We start from the raw sequence: 14,756 nt of genomic DNA, 5'->3' as shown, positions 1-14,756 counted from the left end.
CCCACAGGGACATCTTGCGCTAACGTATTTTATTAGACACCCCTGCCGAGATGCGTGCCCACTTCGACAAGCTCGGCTGGTCCCGAGTTGTCGCTTTCCAGACCAGGTCAGAGCGCTTTGAATAAACCCGTATCTGTACAGTGCAGCCACTTACCGTCGCAGAAACCCCATGCACAGAGCTCACCGTGAACTGACTGTTCGCGCCGCCCGTGCTCGCCAGGCCAATGTCCTGATCCACCCCGTCGTTGGTCTCACCAAGCCCGGTGACATTGACCACTTCACCCGTGTCCGTGCCTACCAGGCTCTGCTGCCCCGGTACCCCAACGGAATGGCCATCCTGGGTCTCCTGCCCCTGGCCATGCGTATGGGTGGTCCCCGTGAGGCTGTCTGGCACGCCATTATCCGTAAGAACCACGGTGCCACTCACTTCATCGTTGGTCGTGACCACGCTGGTCCGGGTAAGAACTCCAAGGGTGTCGACTTCTACGGCCCCTACGATGCTCAGCACGCCGTCGAGAAGTTCAGAGATGAGCTTGGCATCGAGGTCGTCGAGTTCCAGCAGGTCACCTACCTGCCCGACACCGATGAGTACATGCCCAGGGACCAGGTCCCTGCTGGTACCAAGACCCTCGACATCTCCGGCACCGAGCTCCGCAAGCGCCTCCGTACCGGCGCCCACATCCCCGAGTGGTTCTCCTACCCCGAGGTTGTCAAGATCCTCCGCGAGTCTAACCCCCCTCGCCACACCCAGGGTTTCACCATCTTCCTTACCGGCTACCAGAACTCCGGCAAGGACGCCGTGGCTCGTGCCCTGCAGGTGACTCTCAACCAACAGGGTGGTCGCTCCGTCTCCCTTCTGCTCGGTGACACCGTCCGCCACGAGCTTTCCTCCGAGCTGGGCTTCAGCCGCGAGGACCGCCACACCAACATCCAGCGCATCTCTTTCGTTGCCGCCGAGCTCACCCGCGCCGGTGCTGCCGTCATCGCCGCCCCGATTGCCCCCTACGAGGAGTCCCGCCAGGCTGCTCGCGAGGCCATCTCGCAGGCCGGTACCTTCTTCCTCATCCACGTCGCTACTCCTCTCGAGTACTGCGAGCGCACCGACAAGCGTGGCATCTACGCCAAGGCTCGCCGTGGTGAGATCAAGGGCTTCACCGGTGTCGACGACCCGTATGAGGCTCCCGCCAAGGCTGATCTCGTTGTCGACGTCTCTAAGCAGTCCGTCCGCAGCATCGTGCACGAGATCATCCTCATGCTCGAGAGCGACGGCTTCCTTGACCGCGCATAAATGTAAATCGGACGTAATAGGTGGATGAACAATACTAGTTTGGGGGAGCTTTCTTGTCCTACATAGATTAGATATATTTATTATTTGATACTTTACTGCAAATTCGAGATATCCTACAATGAAAAATAGTTTCTATGAAATAAATATGAAATGAATACTCCATAAATTGAATTAATTAAATAAAAATAGCGACTTGATTCATAGAGTCTAAAAGTAAAACTAAGCAAACAGTGCAAACACATGCACATCTTCAGATCCTCGCTTTGCAAGCACAGACAACTTCATCACAAACTTCTTGATCATTTGCCGCGAAAATGCTTCCTCCTCGCAGTGCAGTGAGTCGAATACCAGCGCTCGCCAGATCATGGAGGCCTCACAACATCAGTCCTCGCAGTGTATCGCATCACCAGCTCCAGCTCCGGCCCTTCAACACTAAACCTCCGCTTCTACTTCTCTCCCCGCCTCTAGGTCGACCTCAGCTACCCTTCCTCGCGCCCCAGACCCATAATCGCCCTCTTCCCCCGTTATCGGTACATCTAAGACAGCACTTTGGTCGACTGATTTCCACCGAGCGCCGAGATTACTACAAGCGACGCCTCTCGCGCGGGTTCCGCATCGGCGTCACCTTCTACGCCATCCTTGTGTTGTTCCAAGTCATCAAGTTGGGCGTGTACCAAGAGCAGCTGGAGCACTCGTGGCCGACGCCGCAGGAATGGACATGGAAAAGCCGCTGGTGTCTACGATCCGCGCATGCGCAGCAGCACCCGGAACAGATCGGCAAGCTGCTCACCAGCTGGCCTATGGTCGCCGGATATCTGCGTGAACTCATCGGACGATTGGAGGACATAGAAGGTGAAGGAAAGGGGATCGTTGAGCAAGAGGATGGAGGGTTCCTGATCGAGGGAGTTGGCAAGACCGGATTCGATATTACGGCTAAGAGCGAGCCCTGGAGACGTGGCTACTTCGATGCGTTGATCGGTTCGGCGCGAGCAGCAGAGAACCTGGAAGGGTGGATGACGGATCGGAAACAACGGATTTCTGCACCCGCAGAGTACGTGGTTGGGCCTTCGAACCCTCGGCCGAAGCCCATGCCGGCGGGGGAGAAGAAGGTGCCGAGAGAGGAGGACAGCGAGCCGGCCTCGCCGAGCCCAGAGGTGTTTTACGTGAAGATCCTCACCACAAAGGGGTTTACCACGAGGCAGAAGCTGGATGCCGCGCTTGCATATGCCGACTGGTTGGACTACAAGGGTCTGCAACAGACCGCCCGCGACATGTATACCTGGGCGATGGACATTGCGGTCTCGGGCCTCCCTCCTTCATCGAATGCCAATAACGAGGTCGTCGATACGCGGACCGGCATCCTGCACACGGCTGACAAGACTTTGCCCTCTGAAAACATCATCCGCGTGTCCACCGCTCTCGCTGTGCACAAAGCCCGCCATGGAGACCTCACCAGCGCTCTCTCGATCTTCACTTCTGTCCTGAAAACCCGCCGGTCCCTACCACAGCCTGCCCCCGGTACTGTACTACCGCTGCCGCCGTCACCGCCCCCTAACAAGATTAACAATACTATATTTGCCGCCTTCTTCGAATCGATCCGGATCATGTTCGTCCCCTCGGAGTTCCCCGCACCCCCCGCGTCGGGCAACGACCCTCCACAGCGCACCAAAGACACCATCTGCGAAGAAGCAGGCTTGATGACGTACATTGGGGAAATCCTCTTCGCGTCCTCGTCCAGAGAAGCTGGACTCGCCTGGACGCGTGACGCAGTCGACATGGCTGAATCGGCTCTCTGGGAGCTCAGCCGGGCCGGTGCAGACAGCGACACGCGCCAAAAGTGCGCGCAGTGTCTCAAGACAGGCCTCGAGAACTGGAAGACAATGGTGCAGAAGCTGGTTGCGCGCGCGGAAAAGGACGAGGAGGAGGGTGTCCTCAAGGCGAAAACCGCGTGGTGGGGCGGCGCGAAGCAGCTGCAGGCTAAAACACTGGAGCGGAAGAGGTGGCAGGCCGAGGAGATGATTCTCGACGACCGCATCCGCTCCCTCTGGCCTGTTGTTGTGGGAGAGTCGGCGCTCGATGGCCTCGCGCCGGGCAGCTCCTTGTTCCTTTAGATGCGTTTTGCGCGTTTTGTGTATAATTTGGGTAAAAAGGGGCATGAGATGGAGTCTTTGGGTTCTCTACCGTATCTAACTACTCTTCTGTAATATACTTTCTCTTGTTGGGCAATTAAATTACTACTGTGCTAGTTTCAAGTAGAGGCATGTTATAAGGAAGTCATGTCAGGGGAATAATAAGCAATAATATATCAGTAATAGAGAACAATATATATTGTCTACAAGGAGATAAAAGTACTGCAATAAACAAGGTATGTATCGTAGAACAGCATTCGGCAGAAAACCTGCTTTTATTCAAGAACAGGGACAAGGCAAATAAACGTATATGGCATCTAGAAAAGATACCGCTACTTAGGCAGAGAAGGAGAGAAAAAGAGATAGAAAGAGAGGGAGAGAAGGAAAAAAGGAGAAGAAAAAAAAATTAATGCCCAGCTATTTCTACCGTTATGAGCTTCCTCCGATGACCGTTCCGTTTGATGCGGTGATTGTGTAAGCGCTGAAATCCAGGGTATAATCTGCGTCCACGCCGAATTTCTCCAGGTCTATAGAGCTGCTATTACTTGACGAAGAGGTCCCCTTTGACAGATACGCCTGGATGGCCGACTCGGTGTCCAGCGCGATGTCGAAGTCGCCGGTCTGCTCGAAGATGAAAAGAACGGCGATCTTGGAGAAGTCAAGAACAGTGGTGGAAACGCTGGTTGCCGTGGATGTCGCGGTTGCAGTCGCGGTTGCAGTCGTGGTTGCGGTGGTGGTTGTTGCAGTGGAGGAGGTCGACGTTGCTGTGCCTGTGGCCGAAGAGGTCGAAGCGGTGGTGGAGGTAGTCGCAGATGCAGTCTGGGATACGTCGTCAAAGACAATCCCGTTGACGGTCTCGATCGAGTCTCGAGCGGCGAGGGTCGGGGTCGAAGTCACAAAGGTGGTAATGGAAGGAGGGATAGCGTTGGGCTCGTTGTCGCCACCTTCAACTGGCAAGTCGGCGAGTGACCGACGGCGCTTGCTGCTCGTGTCGAGTTCTTCAAAAGAGACGAGTGCGTTCTCCGTCCTGCAGGTAACATTGCTCGCGCTGAATAAGGCAAGGATGGTCGTTGTGTCAAGAGGGATGCTGAAGTTCGACTCGGACGCCTCGAACAGGGCTGGTAACGAGCTTCCCACAGTTGCCTCGGACGAGGAGAGCTTCATAGTGACACAGCTTGAATCTCCAGCAACCGTGCAGTGTTTGCCAGTGTAGCCATTCGAGCAGACACAAGAGCATATATCGCCGCTGGATACGCTGACACCACCATTCTTGCACGGGTTGGTCGTGGCGCAGCTGGAACTGCTCGAGCTGTGATGCCGAAGTACCACGAGAAAGATGGGCAACAGGACGGCAAGGAGAACCACGATAACCACTAGCACACAGACCAAGACGAAAACCCAAGTCGGCATTCCGCAACAGCGTCGTTGGCGCTTCGAAGACCCTTCAGCAGCACCCTCGACGTTCTGGTCGCCGGAATCTATCTTATGCAAGGTGGATCTCCTGAAAAATACGGGCCAAGATGAGTGTGCGTTGGAGTTGTTCTGGCCGGTAGGGTTTGGGAATGAGTTGAGAATGTCAGAGATAGATCCCGAATGGCGGGAGCCACGACCTAGACAGAAAAATCGTTAGTTTGACATTCTAGAAATCATGGATATAGAAGACTCACCCATATTGGGCCCGTCAAAATCATTCAGCGCATTCGCCTTGCTGGCAGTTCTGCCGTGCTCCAAGTTCGACGCGAGTCTGGTAGCCCGCTTGATCAAATCAGGCAAGCTTGTCAGGCTTCCTCTAGCTTCTGCATCTTTCACCGCACCCATATTGAGACGGGGAGGGCGACGTCCCATGGGTCTCTTATCACTCATCGTAGGGGCGGGTTTTGGGAAGCTACCGAGTTCTTTCTCCAGAGCGAGATCGTCAGCATGCATATCTATTTCGCTAGGATGAAGCACAGGAATGGGCATCGGTAACGGTGTCTTCTCGATGTTGTAATGGTAAGACTTTTCTGAGGACACTGTCGAGTTTGAATTTCTAACTTCGAATCTGGTGACCCTGTGTCCGTCAGTGAGGACTTCCTTGGCAACAGGAGCAGAGACGACGTCGCTCTCAACAGCGTCCTTGGCGGTGACAGATGATTCGGTGTTTGGTTTCTGTATCGTACGCAGAGAAGGCTTGCCTCGTGTTCCGACGCTGGCGCTGCGGAGGAGCATGGCATTTCCTTCCATGTCTAGGTTCTCATCCTTGGAGTGAGTCTCGTCATCGTTCAAATAAGCCCCAAGAATCTCCGACTCTGCCGGGGCCGAACCCCAACTAGAAGGAATAACCCTGCTCGACGCAAATGAACCAACACGGCCGCTTGGACTTTCTGTGAGCTCCTCGGGAATGGGTGAAACGGCCGATCCACGAATATTGAAAGGATGTTGAGATTGTCTGTAAGGAGGCACAGGAGCCAGGTTGGCATTATTATGAATATGATAGGAATCAGCAAGAGCAACTGGGAAATCCGGAATCGTGCCCACAGACGAAGTGCCTGATTGACGGAATAACTCCTCAGTCGCGATAGATATACGCGGCGTCGTATCGGTTGGGCTATCAACATCATCGTAACGGTCCTGTGGCACCTTTGGAGGAGGCATCTGCCGATAAGCCATCTGCTGGTGAAGTATCTGCTGACGGGGGATCTGATAATGGGTCATCTGTTCCTGAGACACTGGAGGGACAGGTGGAAAGTCCCGTCTGATATGAAGTGGACTTGGCGCGTAATCAGAGACCGAGTTCACGGAGTAAACCGAAGGCGACGGTATATCGCTGGGGTGTGGTGGTCTTTGGGGTGGAGGCCCTTTGGAAGGGTATGGCTTCGTGGGCGGCGGTGCCAGGGTCGTGTTATCGGGCAGCGGCCAGTTTGTCATGCGAGCGGGATCAGAGGCAGCATTCGAGGGTACAGCCGGTTGCCGGCGATCTCCAGGGCGCATGCCAGCTTCCAACATCTGCCTAGCATGCTTAACGGAGCCTTTTCTATCTGGACCATCTCCCCCCGACTTCGGAACTGGTTTCGGTGCCTTGGACGCCATTTTTTGGCCACTTGCCGATGAATCAATAATCTGAGATTAGCACACGGATTGGCAGTGGATAATAGGTATCGTTATAAGCCAGAGAGTCGGCGATACATATGAGGGAGGTGACTGCCAACTGCGCCGAAGAAAGGAGTGGTTGCCCGTGTTTGGTCGAGTGTTTCTTTTTGTATTCACAAATAAAATCCGATTAGGTCCGCCAGCTCGACAGAGATCGAGAAAAGAAAGAAAATCGAATCTGGCCTTTGACGAAAACGAAGAGTCGAAAAGTGCCTAGGGGTAGGTCTCTATGACGGTCACTGGCAGCTGGTGAGATAAGGCGAGAAATAGTCGACAATTGTAGAACAGATATCAATCTGACTAGTCAAAGGACAGTATAATGCCAAAGGACTTTAGAGCCACAGGCTGAAAGCTAGCACGGAATGAAGAGAATAGAAAAGATGGCTCTCAAAGCCTCTACTAGGTAAAGCTGGAGTTAGTATCCTTACAGATTGAAATTAAATAATTAAAGAAAAGAAAGATACTATACCTAGTAGTAAAGAATGATTGAGGAAAGAAACGAGTGAAAATATCCCTATTCACAATGCTACTATTGTGCGGTATTAACCTTGCACTGTTGTAGTGGTGGTGACTGGAAGTAACTTGGGATTATTATAGGCCGGCCCCTAACAATAGAATCATCAGTCAGGGAGAAGGGAAAAGGATAGTATCTATCTATCATGTTTATTCCGTTGTGTTTTATCTTCAATCCACTTACAGTACTCGGTACAGGGGGATCCAAAGAAGAACGAGCCTCGAGCTCTTGAACTTGAAGGTCAAGATCGGAAAAGAAAGACTGAAGAGAAGGAAGAAGAGCCCTTGGAAGCCCCGTCAAACAGCCATCTGAAGGAGGAGAGTCTGTAACCAGCCCGCACCAGGTGGGTAACAGTAATCAAAGATAGTTTGGCAGGCCCGGCGTTCCCAGGGCACAGCCAGCAGGGAGTATTATTATTAAATTAAACAGCCATAATAACGCTCCGTATTGTTGCTAGCTGCTAGCCTGCTACTCTAACATAGTGAACTCGAGCCAGGTGGAGTCACTCAGTCTTCGCCGCTGACAGAGGCTGGAACGCAAAGGCGATGGCTCCACAGCCATGGATGTGTACCTGGCACGGAGAACGGAGTAGACGATTAACTAAAACCTAGACAGTTAGCCCTCAAGAACATAATTAGCATACAGGGGAGGCCCGATACCAATTGATAGAAAGAATCATAGATAACACGTAGCTACCCCGTACTTCCTCACGAGTACGCCGCGTGGTATCCGTAGTATCCGTAGGATCCGTAGTCTCTGTGGGCTTTCGACGCTATGTCTCTCATCGTTCAGACAGCTCAAGCGAGATAATGTGAAAGAAGCCGTTGGTGAATCTTGACAGAGGGGACAATTGGGCGAATAGCAAGGCACAGCTGCATGCTCGAGGGAAGAGAAGTGAGTGGAGGCGATGGAGTACGGAGGAGTGGCTCCCCGACGCTACGTCTCATCTTCAGCCAAGGCGGTCATTAGCAGGCATCGTTATAGGACCGCCCACCCCGAAATTTCAATTCGAAACTCCGTGCATCAAATCATGTCAGTATAATCACACTCCGCCAGGGTTTTTTGTCCACGGTTCTATCTCTTGGTCTAAGACAGGGTGAAGGATTCTACTCTATACTACTTAAGTACATAACTGACTACATAACTGACTACCTAGGTAGCTTCTCTCATACGGGACAATAAATTACTATGACGAAGCGTAATTACCAGTGGAGCGGACATCAAGTGGATGAACAATACGAAAAAGAACGGCTTCGATGCCTCTCAATTGCTCTCCTGCCCAGAATTAAGAAACCAGGGAGTCGACCGTCCCTCTGAGCGCATCTCAGTCGTGTGATTATGTATAAAACAGTGAACACTCTGCACCATCAAGTCGCTAGAGCATCTAGGATCCGAGATCCAGCTGGACAAACCAATAATGCGATGGCTAGATATGAAAATTACGTATGCCCAGGCATTTTGGTGGAGGGTTTGGTACTCTATAAGGGGGAGAGGCTGGATTTTCCCCTGACTACACCCCGAGTACTATTACTATAGTAAGCAGCAGGAATTGATGCTAGGTAGAGGATAAATCAGGCAACCAGGCCATATCAAGGATAGTAAAACCCTTACTATAATTATAATATCAAGTATTATGGTTATGGGCATCTGCATGCTATACTAGAATAATAAATTAATAATAGTACATCTATAGTTATAGTGTATGATGAAGTAGCTACTAGCCAGTTAGTAACTAGTTATAAACTATTCATAGTATCAAGTAGTAATTAAATACCTCAGGGTTTCAAAGCATCTATTTTGTGTCACTATAGTATCATAGATAGATTAAAATCTAGACCCCTAACTACTGTCATTCAAATCCTATAGATCTAGCCATTGCTTAAAGATAGCCAATGTAGATCTTCGCAGCGTTGATATGTGGAGACTACCATATGTAGGTAGTATAAGATTTCTCCTCAGACTTCTATAGAAGAACCCTGAAAATCTATAGCTTATGCACAATATAGACTCACGAAGCTCGTTACATTATCAATACGAGAGTACATACATCTATATTGAACGAGTATTGATGTGGATAAATAGAAACATACCAACACGCTGTCTACTCATCCTCAATGATTCCTTTGCTCGATTGCCTTACGCAGTTCGAGAATCTTCTCTTCGGCCTCTTTCATTTCAACGACCGTACCCGCTAACCCAGACACGGGACCCTCCACGGCTTCCGTGAAAGATTTCTGCGCGTGGCGTAGAGACGGCGGAACCAAGATCCCATACCATGTGATAGGGTCCCAGGAGCGAAACACCTTTCTAGCAGGCTTGGGTTTCACAGATGCTGCAGCCTCGGTTTCCGAACCGCTAGTTGAAACCGACCGTTGCTCTCCCTCGTGTGAGTTCACACCTGGCTGTTCAGTAGGTGTTGGAGGTTCCATCGGCTTTTCTCCGCCATCGCCTCGCCCGGTTTCTTTGTCCTCTGTAGCAGGATTATCTTCTCGAGGGGCATGCGTTATCGTAAACGCATGTCTGGGAGTATCGGGTTGGCGATTTTCTTCAATGAAAGTTTCCGTGTCCGATGTGACCACCGTTGGCTCTAGCGATCTTCCACGTTACCCAGAACAATTAGCTATCGGGAACACGCTGATGGTGTACAGCTCCCACTCACATTTTCCGAGTGGCCTTCATGCGATCATCGTAGTAATCAACCCCATATCTTCGGCCGGGGGGCGACGAGTAATTCGCATGAGCAAGAGACAGAAATCCCTAGCAGTTCACAGTCAATAAGGGTCTCATAACAATTCATCCCCTCTGATTTCTTTCCGTACCGATGACAGACACTTTCCCAGCTCCACCTGAAGCTTCTGGTGTCGATCGAGAAGCTCAAGATACCTCTCAAGGGCCTGATCCAGAGACTCTAACAATTCCCCAGAGGTAACTTCTGCAACGACTGGTTTTCGTCCGCCTTCTTGTGAGCCGTCTGCTGGTTCGGAGGCACAGCGGGAGGCAGGCGGTGTTGGAATCTGCGCCATCGTGGGGACTGCAGTCTTCTTCAATGCAAGCAATGATTCCACGCGTAAAATCTCCAGTTCCAAACCCTTGTTTGCACCGAGATCGCCGTCCGCAGTCATCAACGTTGACCCGACTGGTTAGTTGAGGCCGAGCTCCGCGGAGGGTCAGAGCCGCAGCCGATAACTCCGTCATCGTGGCTCCGAGGCAAACGTGGAAGGGAAAAAAAAGGATTTGCCCGCCCTGCGCTTCTTGTACAACGCAGAGATCTCTAGCTTTGCATTCTATCTGTTTATATAACATTTTTCTACTCCATCCCTTGGGGTCGTTCATGAGCTGTCGAATCTAGCTTCACGAACCTCTCCAGCGCCACTGTCGGTCCGGGCTACTAGTAATTGCTAGCTTGCCTGTCTAGAATTCCCCGAGGTCCTGCGATAGCCAAATTCACGTCGTCTCGGTCACAGTTCTTTGGCCACTCGCGTCTTTTTTGCCCTCTTTCTTTTTTCTTCTTACGCTCCTCTATCTTTTTTCGACCTTTTTCATCAAATCTCCACTCTCCAGCTTCACCATGTCCGTTGCTACGCTGCAGCGGGATACCGCTTTTCAAGTTCGCTCTCTGGTGAGTAACCCGATGCCTGATATACCACCACCAACACCTTACCTCGTCTGGCATGGCAAGGGCCTCGTGGAAAACTCCAACTAACAGTTTCTAGTTTCGTTCTCTGCTCCGACAGTCTTCGCAGTTCTCCAACTACAACTTCCGCCAGTATGCTCTTCGGCGGACTCGGGATGCCTTTCGTGAGCACCAGACTGAGAAGGAGGAGCGGAGGATACAAGAATTGATGCAGGAGGGGTTACAGAATCTACGCATGTTGAAGGTTCGTGATGCGACAACCCTCTCACGGGGATCGCGTGGGCAAGAAGGGCAGCCATCTTGACCCCGCGGCGAGCTTCGCTACGATGCCAACCTGGAGATCGCCTAGAGGATAATTTGCGCTAACTATGCCCTCACAGAGACAAACAGTGATCAGTCAGTTCTACCAGTTGGACAAGTTGGTTGTTGAGGGCCAGAAATCAGTAAGTCATGATTTTGCCATATAAAATTTCTTCTGTCTGCTTTTGACAAGGTCCTGATCACTGTATAGGGAAAACAAACGGGCCATGAAGGCAATTTGGTTCGTCAGAAGGATACTGGGTAAGGGAAAAAAACCACCCCCCCCCCCCCCCGGCAACTCCACTGCTATTCTCGTTTGTTGTGAATTCTAACCTCTTCGACAGCTGGGACTAAGATGGATCAGAGCGCGGTATAGATTCTGGTTTCCACGGCCGGTTTTTATACCCGACTTCTTAAAAACCTATCTCTCCTTTTTTCTGGTGTTCGACCGGTTCCAGTGGAAGGATGGAACGGATACATAGATCAGGGGTGTTTTGTACTATTAATCTACATGATGGTTGGGGTATATCTTTTATTTATTAGCATTGCAGTATCTCCTGCGACTCTCCACTCACAATCAGTCCCTTTAGACCATGATTACTACCTGGATACTTGAAATTCCAAACTCACAAGGCTCGGAATCAGAATCGTGGATGTCCGTAGGTCACGTGAACGGACTTATTGCCGCCTGCGGTTATGATCGCAACGCGACAAGCGTTCGTTACTATCTATCTTGACCTCATGCCAGTCGCTGGCCAGGGACGTCTGTTAATCGATATATTTAATTTCCATTGATTATCCCATCATTATTTTCGTGTCATATTGGTCAAGATCTATTATCTGCCTTGAAGCCTGCTTGCAATGGCACCTACAGTAAGTTCATGACCGCGCGCCAACTTCTGGTCTCTATCTCATCAAGAACTTTTTCTTGATCCGAGAAACATTCGACTTGGGAAACTTCGATGTGAATGATTCCTATCCTGACACGATGCAGTTTAGGTCCTCCCGCTCCGGTCGGCAATTCGCCGATCAGACGGCGAACCGTAGCCGGACAGGCCAGATCGATCACGATGTTTTCGAAGGTTTACCGGTGCGTCGCTGGACACGGCAGCAGCTCACAGTCTCGCAAGAACCCAAGCCCGAGGATGCAGAGGCTCCCACGGAGGGCCTCCCCGCCAACAAGACTTTGCCAGAGCTTCCCATGCCCAGAGACAGCAACCTCCTGACCCCAATGAGCAAGGCGCTTCTGCGTGCAGCCCGCGCGGGCTGCATATACATTCGACACGTCAGCAAAGAGGTAGACGATGAGGAGAAGGAAGCCACAGATGTGGAGGAGCAGACGACACCACACCGGACAGAACGCAGCTTCACTGCTCGCAAGTGGGCGGTATTGCCGAAGCAGATGGAACCCGCCGAAGTTGAATTCCTGGCGAAAAGGAGGCCAGGGCTGCCATCGTTGTATGGTGCTGCTGCGGCTGCCGATGGTGCTGCAGCTGGCTCCTCGCTGCCCATGAGGAAGACCAAGTTTAAGAAGGTCGATCCTGTCACAGGGAACATCTCCGTCTATGAGGCTTGGGTGCCAGAAGGACATAAAATTGAGGGAGAGATCACGGAGGCCGACCAGATTGTGACAGAGAAGACCGATGTCGCTATTATCCCTCAAGCTCCTGCGCCGGGCACTGTTGTCGAAGGGGTAGGTGTCGTCAATGCCGAAGGAGTTGTTGTTGCGGAGGCAGGCTCTGCAGCTGTGTTGACGCCCCCTAGGAGGCGACCTCCTCCACCCAAGCGTAAGGCGAAGGGGCTCGGAAAGGGACGAAGAAAGAAGGTCATGTTCGCTCCCGGCGACGGAGCAGACGCGGCTCTAGTCCACGGCGCTGGTCTTGACCGAACAGACGGCGCTCTCGCCAAGGATGAAGATACAGATCCGTCTCATCTATCTGTCGACCAGTCCGCTCAGGAGGAGGACGAGGAGGAGGATGGCGATGAGGGAGACGAGAGCGATGACGGTGATGAGACCATGCTGGATGCCAAGACCCCAGAAGCCGAACCTCTGCCCACCACCGCTGAATCTACTGAGGGGCCTGCTGTAAAAACGAGTGCCACTATATCTGCTGAGCCTGGTATCAAGGTTGAATCGGAACCAGAACCCACCGCGGAGCCTATCAACGAGCCTGTGACGGATAAAGTTACAACGGAGATGGCTCTAGATACCCAGCCTTCGAATTCGGAGACTACTTCTGGCTTGCAGCCTTCAAATTCCCCTCAAATGGAACCGACGTCAGAGAGTCCAGGCGAGGCAGTTTCTCCTGAGAACTCCCAACAAGAAGTATCCACTACAACGATCTCAAATGAAGCGGTAGTTAAAAACCCGGCAGACCAGACAACAGAACAGCTCCCACAGGAATCAGTCTCTGAAGTTCGTCTTGTCGAGGATACAGAGATGACAGATGCTGTACCGCTCGAAAAGACGATTGCTGATTCCAGACCTTCCCTTGAAGCAGCAGAACCCAGCGTATCCGCTCCCACAGATGCTGACGAAGGGACCTCTACTGGAATAGCCGAGCCTGACACAGTAGGTGTCACAGCAGGGGCTGTTGAAAACACAGAACAGGCGGCATTGAGCCCTCCGCCAGACCAGGCTATCCCAGAGGCAGCAGCCGTCACGGAAGTCACAACAGAATCCGCGCCAAACACTACGGAGACTGTGGAGGCGGAAGCAACAGCCACAGAAGAGACGGTGCAAGCTCCGCAAGATCAAGAAGACAAGGTTGACTCCCACGAAATCGACCTCCTCGGTCGTCTAGAAGAAAGCCTAGACCAACCCGAGGCTCCAAATGGTACCTCCTCAGAGCAGCCCGCAGCACCTGAGCCGCCTGTCTCTCATCCAGAGGCCCAGCAGCGCTCGTCTCCGGTCCGACCAACTGCTATCGAGGAAATCTCGGGAGGAGAAGAGGAGCGCCCAGACGAAACGGGGCCAGAGAATCTACAGCCCCCGGGAAGTGTCGGTCCTGAAACGCCAAACCTAGAGGAAGAAAACCAGCCAGAGAACGCGCCAGGAGCCACGGCTCCCTCGAAATCGGCATCTCCGCCAGAACCAGAGCAGCGAGGTGAAGAAGAAGGAAAAGCCAGTGCGGCTTCTCCAGATGATACATTTGTCAATGATGAAGCTCCAGCTTCTACCGCCCCTCCGGAGTCTTCTGTTTCCCCTCTTGTTCCGGAGACGACAGATGAAGCACAAACAGCCGAAGAGCCCACGCCCGCCGCTGACGAAAATTAAGGCATGAACGGACTCGATGAGATGGGTATGCCTTGATCTTGATACCCTTATACGGTATGGTTGGACTCTTATTTGTTTATTATTTGCAGGATTGGGAAATTAGCAGTTCGCTTGGCGCTGAAGGATCCCTGGAGTTGGAACCCGACTTGTTGCAGTCGTTATGTACTCGAAGTAAATATGTACATTATAGTTGGTCAATAAAAACAGTTTATTGATTTCATCAGCTACCTACAACTTATGTGCTTTGAGTAGGTTTTTATATACGGCCTTGAACAGCTACTTTGCTGCTTATTTCGGGCCTTGTTTCTTATATATATACTTATATTGACGCCGGATAGACTATAATGAATGAATTATTTCTAGAAATATACTTTATAATAATATCCTTTGGTTCCTTTTTATATTCACTATTTTATGTGAGTATCAAAATTTCGCCGTTAAATAGATATATATCCCACATAAGCTAGAGAACCAGATAATATATG

General features: G+C 51.6%; 6 protein-coding genes across 6 annotated transcripts in view; 4 read left to right on the top strand and 2 right to left on the bottom strand.

The window, feature by feature from the left end:
• Positions 1–1,379, top strand: part of ASPZODRAFT_136304 (hypothetical protein) — a 2,641-nt gene extending 1,262 nt beyond the window's left edge. The window contains exons 5-6 of the mRNA XM_022724035.1: positions 37–106; positions 163–1,379. Of these exons, the coding sequence (XP_022577952.1) occupies positions 37–106; positions 163–1,288 (1,196 nt within the window). The 3' untranslated portion in view covers positions 1,289–1,379. The remainder of the gene's footprint in view (positions 1–36; positions 107–162) is intronic.
• A 223-nt stretch (positions 1,380–1,602) lies between these two features.
• On the top strand, positions 1,603–3,627 carry ASPZODRAFT_123733 (hypothetical protein; the record flags this gene model as incomplete). The annotated part of the gene is made up of 1 exon (XM_022721372.1): positions 1,603–3,627. The coding sequence occupies one exon, from the start codon at positions 1,603–1,605 to the stop codon at positions 3,397–3,399; it is 1,797 nt and encodes a 598-aa protein (XP_022577951.1). The 3' UTR covers positions 3,400–3,627.
• Positions 3,628–3,846: 219 nt separating this feature from the next.
• ASPZODRAFT_154654 (hypothetical protein) lies at positions 3,847–6,486 on the bottom strand (the record flags this gene model as incomplete). The annotated part of the gene is made up of 2 exons (XM_022726115.1): positions 3,847–5,027; positions 5,085–6,486. The coding sequence occupies 2 exons, from the start codon at positions 6,484–6,486 to the stop codon at positions 3,847–3,849; spliced, it is 2,583 nt and encodes an 860-aa protein (XP_022577950.1).
• Positions 6,487–9,037: 2,551 nt separating this feature from the next.
• Positions 9,038–10,476, bottom strand: ASPZODRAFT_136301 (hypothetical protein). Its single transcript, XM_022724034.1, has 3 exons — positions 9,880–10,476; positions 9,720–9,817; positions 9,038–9,655 (listed from the first exon to the last, which is right to left on the bottom strand). Exons 1-3 carry the CDS (start codon positions 10,180–10,182, stop codon positions 9,172–9,174), a joined length of 885 nt encoding a protein of 294 aa, XP_022577949.1. The 5' UTR covers positions 10,183–10,476; the 3' UTR covers positions 9,038–9,171.
• A 152-nt stretch (positions 10,477–10,628) lies between these two features.
• On the top strand, positions 10,629–11,348 carry ASPZODRAFT_19529 (hypothetical protein; the record flags this gene model as incomplete). Its single annotated transcript, XM_022727414.1, has 5 exons — positions 10,629–10,679; positions 10,774–10,938; positions 11,075–11,137; positions 11,206–11,255; positions 11,339–11,348. 5 exons carry the CDS (start codon positions 10,629–10,631, stop codon positions 11,346–11,348), a joined length of 339 nt encoding a protein of 112 aa, XP_022577948.1.
• Positions 11,349–11,737: 389 nt separating this feature from the next.
• ASPZODRAFT_136297 (hypothetical protein) lies at positions 11,738–14,417 on the top strand. Its single transcript, XM_022724033.1, has 3 exons — positions 11,738–11,867; positions 11,989–14,296; positions 14,361–14,417. Exons 1-2 carry the CDS (start codon positions 11,856–11,858, stop codon positions 14,269–14,271), a joined length of 2,295 nt encoding a protein of 764 aa, XP_022577947.1. The 5' UTR covers positions 11,738–11,855; the 3' UTR covers positions 14,272–14,296; positions 14,361–14,417.
• The last annotated feature ends 339 nt before the right edge of the window (positions 14,418–14,756 follow it).

Source organism: Penicilliopsis zonata (genome assembly GCF_001890105.1).
Source record: "Penicilliopsis zonata CBS 506.65 unplaced genomic scaffold ASPZOscaffold_19, whole genome shotgun sequence".
NCBI classification, from domain to species: domain Eukaryota; kingdom Fungi; phylum Ascomycota; class Eurotiomycetes; order Eurotiales; family Aspergillaceae; genus Penicilliopsis; species Penicilliopsis zonata.
This window is presented reverse-complemented; position numbering and strand designations above follow the sequence as displayed.